The following is a 13,546-nucleotide window of genomic DNA, read 5'->3' as shown; positions in this document are numbered from 1 at the left end:
CTAGTATTCATTTTGTTATACTTCTATCGTATTGTTTGACTCAGTGTTATGTAGTGCACTAAAAAGATGAAGTCATCTCTGCTCTACGTGAGCGATGTGTTGCTAACAGTGATTTGTAGTTTTCCGGTGTGCGCGTTTTCCCCCTTTAAAGTATGAACTGGTGAGAGACTGAAGCCTTTTTTTTAGTCCATAGAAAACGTGCACAAACAGTTACATGTCATGATGCTGCGGTCTGGAAACAGCTCTTTGCAAACTCTGCTTACCATCTCAACATTTTAAACTCTGACACACACACACACACACACAAACACACAGAGGAAACTGTTAATGGAACTTGAACCTGTTTTTGCCACTGTTGTGTTGTAAAACTGCTCTGATGAAAATACTTTTCATCTTATATCAAAGTAATTGTGAAACTATTTAAATGATCATTTGTAGTTTGTGATGTAAGCTGTTGTGTAACCATTTCATATTTTGAACTTTTTTTCCTTGCAAATGTGTTACTGTGTTAAGATAATCCTGTTCAGTGTAATAAAATATGGATGTTTTTTTTTTTTTTAATTTTATTTTAACATCGTCACCCGTTTTCATTTGTGGTACAGAAGTATTCATTAAAAACTTTTCTAACATAAATTAAACACATCTGCTCTCTCTGATGTCCAGAAACAGAAACTGTCTCAAATAGTTTGCATGTGTACTTAAACAGAAAGCAGCCCAGTGTGTCATACCCCTCTTTTCCAGAATGCTTTTGATCATTAAAAACAGTTTCTACATGTAACCCACAGGGAAAATACTGAAGCTCAGCAAAACCCAAGCATAATGTGTGTCCCGTGAAGTACAAACACTGTAACAGACACGGTGCAGGAGTGTGAGACCATTTAGGTACTTCGTGGTGCCAGGGGGCTCTTTCCCTTCGATACCACCACAGCTTGCTCCCCAACGCCATCCTCAATAAGAAGGGAGATGGCGCCATCTAGCTGCTTTGATGCTGCTAATGCCACTACTGCCTTCTCTGTGGGGAAGCCCATCTTTTCCAGCTGTTGAAGTCTGATGGGAAACATCAGCAAGAACCTTTGAATGATTGCTTAAGTACACAAATTGCATTTGAGAAATATGATTATTAAGAAAAGCACATATTTACCCATGATAAAAAAAAAATATTAAAAATTCATTACTAACCGTAGAGAGGAAACGGATGATTTGGGCACTTCGACTTTTGCATCAGGGTCCACCTCAGGAGCATCCTGTAATGACGCCAGTATTCCTGCTCTTAGCATCTGCTCCTCCAGCACCTCTGCCTCAGACAGTGCAGCAGACTCCTCCGTTATCCAAGCAGGCAACGGGTCCATCCATGGGGGGTGGTTGAAAGCTGTGGGATTCCTCATCTGGGAAGTTGTTGCCTGATCTGCAGGAAACAACTGGGGAAGTGATCTGAAACAAAAAACAAAGAAATCATGAAATCTGCCACAGCAATGCATGCTGACAGTGGCCATGAACATTCAATGAAAATTTCAGTTTGAATAAAAGTTACAACACCTCTGTGAGGTTGCATGGGTTGGCAATCTGAACCTGGCTGAAGTTGGAACATACATCCACTCAGGAATGAAATCCAAAACCCTGGACTCCTCCAATTCCTGTAACATCCCAATAAAAGGCTGACGATCTGAAAGTTACATTAAGTATTCTTAAGAAAGACTTGGAAATTAAAATAAATGCGATAGACTTGTTGTGGTAGGACACTTCAAGCTTGAACCATAAGAAGCCAATCACACATATATAATTCGGGGAGAGATTAGTGAATTAGCCATATGGGCAAAGGACAAGGGGCCTGAAGAGTCAGGGTGCGTCAGGTCTTATCTAGGACACAATGTATAGCTCACAGAGAAACAAAAAAACAACATATGAAAAGAAAGTAAAAAGAAGCAAAATGACAGCAAAAAATGCAAAAGTTCAGAAAAACTAACGGAAAATTTGCAAAACTGGGAAAGCTTGTGCACTCCCAAATAGAAGTCTAGTCAGTGAAACTCAGAGAAAAAAGCTTTAAAAAACTATTAAAGTGAATTGTACCTCTCATAATTTCAGCAAGCATTGATGGGCTTTAAAAACAGAAAAGGATACAGTTGTGTCCTAAGCATATTGCACAGAAGTGAAGCAGGGCAGGTGTCCCCGGCAGCAGCAGCAGGCCCAGCAGCAGAAGAAGCCAGGGGAGGAACCAGACTGGCAAACACCTCAGAAGCCTTCGTTGAGTCGTCTGTCGACACTGCGCTGTAAACAGAGCCAGCTGGGTAGCAGAGAAACCATAGATCCGACTCGCATCACCGCCACCCACGAAGAGGACCAGGGTGTAAAATAAAGGCAGTATGATCACTGTGAGGAGGGAGAGGACCAACAAGGAGACTGTTCCCCAGCGACGCTCCTGACAGGGTCCAAACAGCAGCAGAAGAGCAAAGCTGACCAGCAGAGAGGGCAGGTCATCATGACTCAGAGCATACAGAAACACATCTGAGGAGGAGACAGGCAATTATTTGCCTTTAATTGAACAACTCTGGAATGCAGCTGCTTGCAAACTGATAAAGATGAGTTACCTCTGAACCTTGGAAAGTCTCCTCCTGGGCCTAAACTGAGACTAGCCTGGATGCCCACAGCATACATCAGCAGCATCAGTGTTATCAGTAAAGATGTTCCCAGGCAGAATCCAGGGCGATCTGATCCAAACCAAAACCTCACTGACATGATTCGACTCAGCATTTTTTATCATCAGCTTCAGGCTCTTATCTACTCTAAAATAAGTCTGGTAAACAGACATCTGTCAGCGATCATGATATGAGAAGTATCCGACATGAAAAGCCTATAGATATATAACATTACCGGCTTCTCATTACAAGAGAATAAGAGATAAATTCATGATAACAATAATCTAACCCACACCTGAGGTCACTACACTGACTACAGTTTGTTTTAGTTTACCTCCCTCTACTAATGACATGGAGAAGAACAAACTGAGAACTTGTGAGTTTAGCTAATATTTAAAAATATCAACATCCTAAATACAAATATGGTACATGTTTGAGGAAGAATACTGTCCGAAAATATAGAGAAATCCAAACGGATCCAACTTCCGCAAGCATCTTCTTCGTCTCTGTATTTACACCGTCATGGTATCGTGAAAAGGCTTTACCGCCATCTAGCGGACATACTGGCGACAGGTTAATCTGTGCAGAAAGAATATTTGACATCAAAATCGTTTAAGTATGTGTTGGTTTCTAGCGAAAAAAAATTTAACAACTTAGGTTTCTGGATAATTGGTCATTAATTCACTATATTGTGGTGACTTGTAAGTAAGATGTTACTCAAATGATAGAGTGGGCTTATATGTCTGTATGTATTAAGTTGTAGTTTGTCAAGATTGAGCTTTTTTAACAACATTTTTAAAAACTGTGTGTGTTTTCAAAGCATGTCATATATGATTTCTATTGGACAAAAAATTAGAAAAGACATTTCTCCAAACAAATATTTTAAAAAACTCCCCAAGTCTCCCAAGTGCATGTGCACCAGCTCATGTAAAATTAAAATGCCCAAACAAATTACATAACTTCAAAGATAACTTGGAAAATGTACTCTCACTACTGTTTCCTAACATACTAAGTGACTCTCATTTAAATGGTTTACAACTTCTTGAAATGATTAAGTCTGTTTCCTTTTATTACCCTGTTGAGCTCAGGTGAGGTTCCCATTAGTGTGAGTAATAATTGAGGCTTTACTTAGATCATACAAATAAAATACTCAATTACAAGTACAAATAATTTCCATAATAAAAGTACTATGTAAGGAAAATATACAAGTACAATTATGAGACTACATTTCAAGTATGTAAAAAAAACATTACATTAAACGACAAAGCCCATATTTCAGGTTTCAGTGATAGAAATGGAAATCACCTATTTACATATCTGGCTGCAAGTAACATTCATTTTTGAGAATGGCTTAATCTTTTGATTATTTTGTCAATTAACTGGTTGTTTTGTAAGAATGAATAAGTGTATGAGAGCTCTGAGTAACACATTGCAATTTTAGATTTGTCCAAATTTCCAAACAAACAAATTATTGAAAGTTGCAGACGTAAAATCACACATTTAAAAAGATTAAACGGCAAATAGTTCAAAATCTACATGGTTTTCACAACAATGAAAATCAATCAAGCTCTTATTTCTCTTCTATTGCCGAAACAATTGAACATTTAACCATTCACAAGTTTTAGACGTTTGAGTCTTGAAACGTAATTATAGCAACCGCAAGTGTCAGATAAATGTTTTTAGGTAAAAAGTATTTTTCTTTACTGTGTACAGTAAAAAAAAAATCTTAAAAACGTTTTCATTATCAAACCGCTCTGTGACATTCCACAGAGGCACCGCCTCTGCTCTTTTTATCTCGCGAGATTACGTATTTTTTTCTGCGAAGAGAAGAACCGTTCTTCAGCAGCCAACTCTGTCCAGTCGTTTTGCACGGGCTTACTAAAATGGCGTCAGCTCCGGGTGAGTGTGGAATTTCTATTGTTATTACGTTTCTCCACGAAATCTCGTAGATATACAATGCAATTCGATGTATTATCTGATCATAATGCAGATATGTACGTATATTGCAGTTTTTCATCTTGTTTTGTACCGTGAACGCAGTTAGCATTCCGTGGACGGCCTAGTCTTTTTAGCTCATTGAGTCAATGCGGTTTTCTGCCGGGTGGTTTCTTTCTTTGTTGGGTTTACAGTGAATCAGCAGATTCAGTCGGGTGCATATAAAATTTTTTTTTGCCAATGCCTCTGTTAGTTTTAAATCCGCTTATTGCTTATTCATTTGCTAGTTAGCGTTACCTTTCTATCGAATGGCGACCTCAAACCGGGCCTGTGTAACGTGCTCCGCGCGCGCGAAGGATGTTTTGTTCGAAAGTTAAGCCTGCAAAAAGCTATAACCGACTCTTTACTCTTGTTTTTTACAGATTACAGCTCCTATAATCAGGCAGGTGCTCAGCAGGGGTAAGACTCTTTAATTACATTTTTAAATGACGATATATTTATTTATTATGTTTTTTTAAGCCTTCAGTGAGATGATTGTGTAAGTGAAGTGGATCGAGGGGGATGCTTAAGAAAAAAAGCTATGTTATTCATTTGAAGTCTTTCAAATTGAATAAGTTCAATAGATCAATGTATTGAAGTGTCTTGACCTGTGCATATGGAGAAAATTACTTGTAGCTTTGAATTAAACCTTTTTAAAATGTGTGCCATGGGATTCTTTCTAGGGTGAGGGGGACCCTACAACTTCCGTTAAGATTTATTTGCATTTCTTTTACAGGTATGCCTCATATGCTGCCCAGCCATCACAAAGTTATGGACAGTCGGCACAGGTACGTTGAATAGAAAGGGGTCACTTGTTTGTGATGGCCTGCTCTTTCCTCTACCAGTTGTCATTATACTCATAAGGTTGAAAATGCTGAAAATCAAAGGGTGTTTTTTTTTTCCTTCAGCAAAGCTATGGCCAGCAGAGCTATGGATCGTATGCCCAACCTGCTGCTGCTGCTGCTGACAGCAGTTACACCCAGACAACACCCGCAGCTGGTAGCTATCCTCAGCAGCAGCAACAGTATGGGTCCACATATGGCCAACAGGCATCAGGTCAGTGACTTATAAGAACAGCATTATTCTTATTTTGATGCGCATCTCTTAGCGTGTTCCAACTATTAACATTATGTGGGAAATGTATGTTGTTTTTTTTTTTTTTACAGCTGGCTATCCTGCTGCTCAGTCTACTACTCATGGCTACTCACAATCAGCCCAGGGTTATGGAGCCAGTGGTTATGACAGTACTCCAGCTGCTGCTGCTGCTACTCCAGCTGCCTCCCAGTCTTATGGTTCTCAGCCAGGGTACACCGCCCAGTCTGCCTACCCTGGATATGGTCAGCAGGCTGCTCCCACGGCACCTCAGAGGTACGTGTCTGTAGGCTAGACCAACATGATAATTGAATTGTAAAGTAGCGCTGGTGCGGGTTAACATAGTGCCCTGACTTTGCCCTGTCTCATTCAGTTACAGTGCTAACAGCCAACCAGCTAGCTACAGCCAAAGCAGCTACTCCCAGCCGGCATCATATGGACAGCAACAGCCTGGTTACCAGGGTCAACAGGCGGGCTACAGCCAGCAACAGGGCTACCAACAGCAGACACCACAGCAGCAACAAGCTCCTCCTGCTTACCCCCCTCAGGCTGCTGGTTCCTATGGGCAGCCCCCAGCCAGTCAGTACAACCAACAAGGTGGACCCCCCAGTTACAGTCAATCCAGCCATTACAGTAAGCTTTACATTGCATCCTTTCTTATCTGCTGTATTTGGATCTTCATTAAAATGGTTTGTTTTAGTATCACTACAAACACACTTTGACCGATGCACCTGTATTGCCTTTTTGTAGATAACTACAGACAGGACGGCCAGGGTGGAGGTTCTGGTTACCCTGGCTCTGAGTCTGGAAGGTACCCTGGGGGAGGAGACAGCAGGGGCCCTGGCAGAGACGGCTTTGACAGAGGCGGAATGATGCATCGTGGGCGAGGCATGGGGCGTGGAATGGGGTAAGTGTTTTTCCTTAGCATGTGATCTAATTTTTATTTTGACTCTGCAGGTGATTTTTACCATTTGGAGCAGTGCTGAGAGAAGTCTTTTCAGAAGTGGTTGAAAAACCAAACTAATGTGCCAACCAGTTTATGCAAATTAATTGTCCCAAGGTATGGAAAAAGTCATAATTTATTAGCAGTCAGCGCTGATGAATTATGGGTAGCTCCTTTTAATACAGAAGAACCAGAATTGCATGAATAAAGTGTCGACCCCATAGTCCAGTTTCTCTCAGCCCTGCTTCTCTTTTGGTTAAAGGTAAGAGTTTCCCTTTTTTCCCACAAATTGATTCTTACGTTTTGCTCAGAGTCCTGTGCACAAACATTAGACTGAGTAGCTCCTATTCTACAACAAGTTTTCTTTTATGGGTCACTTTTGGGATAGATTGGAAGGTCAAGAGTTCATATCTTTATTTTTGAGGGCGAGTGTCTTAACAAGAACATTTGTATATAGATCCAATTATAAATCGATTGAATTCCTTTAAAGAAGGTTCATGCACTTATGCATGATGCTCTTATTATTGGACAACTGCAGTTAGAAATTTAGCAAGTCTCTCACTGTTTTCCAGGCATTATGAGTACTTCACTAAAATTTAGTCCTGCAAGTATTGCCATAAAATACACTTTCTAGTTTGTTTTACTCGTGTCAATTTGGGTCAAAATACAGCATCCAGATTTTTTTGCCTCAATTATTTGGTATTTTCAGGGTGTTTTTTGCAGGGTTGCACTGGTTTGAGGGATTGATACCAAAGTATGAACATTTAACCATGAAAATAGCAGTCAAACATGGCAGCACATTAAACATCAACTTCAGTGAGCCAAAAATAGTGAAGAGAACACTTTGCTTCTCGGCTTTATTGCCTTATTTTTATTTGTATTTCATACGTTGTTCCTAAGAGATTAAACTTGATGACATCATTAAGTAATCAAAAAGAGGTATTTGAATCTTTGTGTTTTTGTGGTCAGTGTTTCAATAACTATCCAAGCAAAACAAGTTAGAATTGAAAACTTATGAGGTCACAACATTCACAGATTTATACAATCCAAGCTTAACTTTCTGAGTTGTACACTCAAAATCTACCGGCATCGCTTTGTGATGTCATACCTCCTAATGAGAACTAACTTAGTGAGGCTGAACTCGGTCATGGTACAAACACAGTGTACATCATCAAACCTCTAAACTGTCAACAATCTTCTCAGAACGGTCAATGGCTCATTTGTTAGATGTTATCAGTCCAAGGATTTATGGTGTCGAGGGCTTGGCTTCAACCTCAGAATGGAAACAACCAGCTTTCTGGTGCACATTCCTCTTTTTTCATTGAATGAGTCACTGATGTACAAATCTCCCATGAAAATGAGATTAAGTCTATTGACCTGGTCCTGGGTGCACAAACTCTTACTGGAATGAAAGTCAGGTTTGCTGATGTTGCAGATTAGCTGTGAAACAGTCAGGGGGGGTTTTCCCTGTTGGTATTCACTATTTAACACCCCCCCGCCTCTATATAAAAATTGCTGACATTTAGCTTCCTTCAAAGAGGGTTTGAAGGGTTTTAAGAGTCTTGAGGGGTATTAAGGTGATCCGAGGTTTTACTGCACAATTGTTTTGGTTTAGACTCATTACTACAACTCTAATACTGAGGAGTGAGAAGATGAAAAACTGAGTTAATGTGGCTCTTAGGAGGCTGTTGGTTTTATATGAATATTTGCTAGGTTTTAGTATATATTTGTGGCTCTAAAATTATTATTATTTTATTTATTTTTTAAAGCTCAGGTTTGAATCGGTGCAAATAATTTTTTGGTCTCTAGATTTTGTTTCTGGTTCACCAACAAACTTTTGTGGGGTTTTTTGGGTACGCTTTTTTTTTTTTTTTTTTTTTTTTTTAGTTTTTGGGGGGTTTTTTGGTCATGCAGTCACACAAATGCATCAAAAGTATTTTCAATAAGGACTTAAATGAAACCACTAAAGTAAGGGTGAGTATTTAAAAAAATATATATAAATAAACAAATAAATAAAATGGCCGACTGAATACAGTACTCGGTACACTTAGCTGTAAATTGAGCTGTTCCATGAACTGGTTTTAAGGCACTTCAGCACAGTTTTAGCTTTGCACAGGTACTGATGGGGGGGTGCGGGAGGGGGTCTTGTGGGTCACTGTCATTTTGAAATGTTTTACATTGCTTTTGTGGTTTGGAATACAAATGTTTGATCAATTTCTTTTGAGCACTTTTTAACATGCTTTGTCACATTTATACCGTACAGGTAACAGTGAGAGCCATTTAAAAGCATCTTTTCTCTAAAAAGTATCTGTACTCAGTGCAGAGTCGCCAGCTTAAGCAGCAGGAAGGAGCTTAAACAAAGATTCGAAGTCTGCCTTTTTTCAAGAACTGAGGATGGTGGTTATTTTGTTATAAGCATGATGGGTATATGAAGAGACCAAGTCTTTGTTTTTAATTTGACGTAACCTTTTGAAAAAGCTGTAAACATTTATTTATTTAATTTATTTGGTGTTAGTTATCTTCAATTTTGTGATATGTGTGTGTTTATATATACATATATTTTAAATTGTTTTATTACTTGGTGAATGTGATCACATTACTCTTGTGAAATTTCAGATGCATTGTCTTTTTAAAACTAAAACTAAAGCGGCTGTAATGTACAAGTAATGTTTTTAAGGTGATGGCCTTTTCTTTTTCTTTTTTTTTCTTTTGTTTTTTCGGGTACGACATGTATGCCGTCAGTGCATCTGAAATCATTCTGTCTGTGTACAAATGTTTCGGATTTAACACATTTTAAAAGGCATTGAAAACATGTTAGTCATTAATACTTTTAACAAATGTATCTTCTACTACAAACTGTCACTAAACTTGTACTTGGATAGCTAAGGAATGGCACGTAGCTGATACGTTTCCCCTCAGTTAGATTGTGTATTTATAATTCTGGGAAGTTATTTAAGCTGCTGTCCGGTTAGTTAGAATGTTTTGATTACTCCCTCAATCAAGCCACTTTGCTCGAGCCATGGAAGTGGCTGTAAAAGGGAAACGCCTTCATATCTCCATTTATTCCCCCATAGCAGCGCTGGAGACAGAGGTGGCTTCAGTAAGCCTGGTGGTAAGTTAACGAGTATTACACTGGTTAGTCCTTGCAAAGCCATAAACTTTTTTGGGGCGAATTTCCTTCGAGTATTGATGTGTTACATTGTGGTATGCAAAATTTATTCACACAAAAGCATCTGAAAATATTGGAATATTTGGGAAATTCTTTTATTTATGTTTATGCCTAAGACCATTTTCTCTGGGGTACTTCATACAATTCAGTCACTGCTTATGGTTTGGCAAGATTTTGACAGGTTAATGACACATTTAAGTGTTTGTTGCTGCTCTAACAAATGAGCGAAACCAATTTTTTTGAGGATTTCTTACTGGTCTTAAAGGCTTTTCAAATGACACAAATATTTGCCAAAGGGTCTGAGGTGTTCTATTTTCAATTCAACATATCATTTGTGGGAATTGTGTACCATAAGGTACAAAATTTTTTTTCAACTTCCCAGTATGAGTCATGCCTCTATAAGAAAATGTCTGGATCGTGTTTTGTAGCATTTCTCAGGTGTTTTCTACTTGATTTCAGTTCCAAGCACTGACTTCTCTCAATCTTTCTTTCCTCCTCGACTGATTGGACTACAGGACCTATGAACAGCGATGACCGCGACATGGGTGAGTGGAACCTCAAAAAAACCTCCCTGCTGCAGGTTCACGGCGAAGTTGAAATGGATGTTTGGAGTTTTCTTTTTCTCTTTTTGCTTGTAGGACGGCCAGAAGAGCAGGATGACTCTGAGAACAGTACCATTTACATCACAGGGTTGACCGAAAAGGCTAACTTGGAGGAAATGGCAGAGTTCTTCAAACATGTCGGCCCAATAAGGGTAAGAGTAACGCAGGTTTGAATCCAGTTGAACCGGACCAGGTGTTCAGCAGAGATAACCCGGCCAATATTAAGTCTAAATTAAAATGGTGAACTCATGTGATTTAAAGCCGGTATCACTTGCTGCTTTATACTCTTCTGCTTCCCTGTAGGGTGTTTTCCTCTTATTTGCTATGGCTGATATCTTATTATTACAGAAAAGTGGGTCATCCTGTAAACACGTCTGTGATTTATGCAAAATAATATTTGCATCGTGTTCCTTTGTGCTTCCATTCACCGCTCGCCTCATACAGGAAGTCTCCTGCCTTTAACTCGTATGAATGGGTGACTGTGTACCCATTTTCAATCAATTGCTCCCGTCTTTAGATTGAAACAGTTAAAATATGGCTGCAAGTCATTTAGAAACTGAATTGTATTTCTTGCTGTCTATCAAGATTAATCGCAGACTTGGCCAGCCTGCGATCAACATTTACACGGATAAGGACTCAGGAAAGCCAAAGGGAGATGCCACTCTGTCCTATGAGGAACCCATCTGTGCCAAAGCAGCTGTGGAGCATTTTGACGGTGAGCCTTTACACACGGCACATCACCCCCTAAAGCAAATACTGGAGAAATGCATTTATCCAAAAGACAGCTCTGAATGGTTGAACTGATTCTCAATTACAGGAAAAGAGTTCCAAGGCCGAAGGCTCAAGGTGTCCATGGCACGCCGAAAACCCATGATGGGTGGAATGAGAGGTGGCATGCCCATGCGAGATGGCATGATGGGCCGTGGAGGTAAATATTAGCCACATTTGTTAATTTGCCATTTGATGCCACTGTAGGTTCATATGTGAGATCACACTTGGAACTATTGTGGTTCTTTAGCTTTACGTAACAAACCTGAAGGTGAACCGTGTTTTATGTTGGAACTATTTGCAACAAACAGAAGTGCTGTAATAGATTGCTCTTACTTCTCAGGTATGATGGGCCGTGGAGGAGACCGCGGTGGGTTTGGCCCACGAGGCGGTCCACGAGGTATGGGCAGAGGTGGACCCACAGGAGGCAACATGCAGCAGAGAGCAGGAGACTGGGAGTGTCCCAATCCGTATGTTTATCCTAATGTTGCCTTCGGGTTTTGAATTCTTTCCATGTATTTTTGCTTCTGGAATAGTTTTTTGACTGATCTATTGGTCTGTGCTCACAGGGGTTGTGGCAACCAGAACTTCGCCTGGAGGATGGAGTGTAACCAGTGCAAAGCTCCCAAGCCGGAGGGCATGGGTGGCGGCCCTCCATTTCCTCCTGGAGGGGACCGAGGCAGAGGTGGGATGGGAATGCGTGGAGGCAGAGGTATGGACCGCGGTGGGCCAGCAGGAGTTGGAGGCCCAGGTGGCCCCGGAGGATTCCGTGGAGGCTGGGGGGGTGACCGTGGTGGATTCAGAGGGCGCGGTGGAATGGACCGGGGTGGCTTCCGCGGGGCCGGGCGTGGAGGACCACCTATGGACCGGATGGGTGGCAGAGGTGGAAGAGGGATGGGGCCACCAGGTGGCAAGATGGATATGAGGTAGGATTTATGTCCTTTACAGTAAACTAAAGTTTGAGCCTCGAGTAGTTTCTGTACGACTCACCTTCATGATAAAACCAGCCACTGGGTGCCAATGGTTTGAAGAATGAATGTTTGTTATGTTATGAAGATCTCACATTTATCTTGTTCTGTTCAGGGACCATCGCCAGGAGCGAAGAGAGCGACCCTACTGAAGGAAAACTTCTTGATTGTTCCTGTTGTGGAATTTGATTTTTAAAAGTTTTGTTGTTTTGTTTTTTTTTATTTATGATTCCATATTTTGATGGTTACAGAACTGCTTTCATACAACCAGTGCAGTTTAGTCAACTTGTGGTTCCATTTTTGTTCTTAGTTTATTCATGTTTCTGCTGCATCCTGTATTTTGCATGTTTTCTTTTCTTTTCTTTTTTTTAATATGCAGAGTAGCTTTGACCATTGTATCGTAAAATGCAATATTTTTCATTAGTTAATGTAATTACCTCCCTTTTCCCAAAACTCACAATTGTATGATGACAAACTTGGGAAATAAAATTTTACTGATTTGATGTTTTAAGTTGTGTTTGCAGTTCCTATCGACCTCTGATCACTCCGGTGTACAATTATGCAGAAGATAGACTTTAAGAAATGTGCACTATTATTGTATCAGCATTTTATTGTGCAGGTGTGACCGTACTTCATGACTGAGATGGAGTTACATGTGCTACAAATGTGGCTTCTGTGGAGGAGATGAAGTTGGAATTGTTTTTATTTTATTTTTTTATGCTTTGGACCAAATTCCAATGAAGACTCAGAAGTGTCACATGTCGTCTCACCCTGAGGTGGGATATGTTGGGCTTTTAGGTGTTTTTTAAGCAGAAGCCTTGTGCCACAGCGTTTTTTCCCCTTTCTATATTTAGGGGATTTCCCTCCAGAAAGTTCATAACATATTATGGCCGTTTCTGTTTCTAGTAGAAAGCTCACATCTTTAATTCTGAGAAGCTCCTGTTGTTCCTCCTCTGGCCGGTAGGTGGTGCTGGTTGGACCGAAACTTCTTAGTTTCTTAATTTTAAGTAAGCAGCTTTAAATCTGTATGAGTTTTTTATTGTTGAATTAATAAACAATTTGTGACTTTCAAATGATTAATTAACCCAAATCTGCCCTCAGATTAATCCGTTTAACAGGAAGTGAAACCTTTGCATTAACCTAAAACAGGAGAAAAGGGCCTCCTGCTGTTAAAATTCTTTTTTTAAACTTAACGTTTCTCATTGCATCTTTTTTTTTTTTTTTTTTTTAACTGAACAGCATACCCTTAATGGTATTCAAGCAGTGTTATTAATCACAGACGGTGTTTTTTTTTGTTTTTTCTTCTAGCATCTGTCAAACACATGGTCATAAAGGCTGTCTTATGGTTTTCTTTTTCATGCATCTACAGATAACCAACTAAACATCTGGAGTTCTAC

The 13,546-nt window shown here is 39.9% G+C and overlaps 2 protein-coding genes across 4 annotated transcripts; one reads left to right on the top strand and one right to left on the bottom strand.

The window, feature by feature from the left end:
• Positions 1-194: 194 nt before the first annotated feature.
• Positions 195-3,135, bottom strand: rhbdd3 (rhomboid domain containing 3). The gene is made up of 5 exons (XM_072387942.1): positions 2,586-3,135; positions 2,119-2,502; positions 1,537-1,663; positions 1,180-1,431; positions 195-1,047 (listed from the first exon to the last, which is right to left on the bottom strand). The coding sequence occupies exons 1-5, from the start codon at positions 2,746-2,748 to the stop codon at positions 879-881; spliced, it is 1,095 nt and encodes a 364-aa protein (XP_072244043.1). The 5' UTR covers positions 2,749-3,135; the 3' UTR covers positions 195-878.
• A 1,328-nt stretch (positions 3,136-4,463) lies between these two features.
• ewsr1b (EWS RNA-binding protein 1b) lies at positions 4,464-12,660 on the top strand. Of its 3 annotated transcripts, none has more exons than XM_072387939.1 (15): positions 4,464-4,532; positions 4,991-5,027; positions 5,344-5,395; positions 5,516-5,663; positions 5,774-5,975; positions 6,079-6,332; positions 6,450-6,606; positions 9,717-9,754; positions 10,327-10,356; positions 10,450-10,565; positions 10,999-11,128; positions 11,231-11,341; positions 11,525-11,651; positions 11,751-12,107; positions 12,265-12,660. In XM_072387939.1, exons 1-15 carry the CDS (start codon positions 4,517-4,519, stop codon positions 12,299-12,301), a joined length of 1,812 nt encoding a protein of 603 aa, XP_072244040.1. In that variant the 5' UTR covers positions 4,464-4,516; the 3' UTR covers positions 12,302-12,660. The 3 variants fall into 3 exon arrangements, with proteins under 3 accessions (XP_072244040.1, XP_072244039.1, XP_072244038.1); XM_072387938.1 differs by having other exon boundaries at positions 6,073-6,332; positions 9,720-9,754; XM_072387937.1 differs by having other exon boundaries at positions 6,073-6,332.
• Positions 12,661-13,546: the final 886 nt, after the last annotated feature.

The sequence above is a fragment of the Leuresthes tenuis genome, unplaced genomic scaffold, assembly GCF_036924035.1.
Source record: "Leuresthes tenuis unplaced genomic scaffold, fLeuTen1.0.hap1 SCAF_6, whole genome shotgun sequence".
NCBI lineage: Eukaryota > Metazoa > Chordata > Actinopteri > Atheriniformes > Atherinopsidae > Leuresthes > Leuresthes tenuis.
The sequence above is the reverse complement of the archived record's forward strand: the minus strand, read 5'-3'. Positions and strand labels throughout refer to the sequence as shown.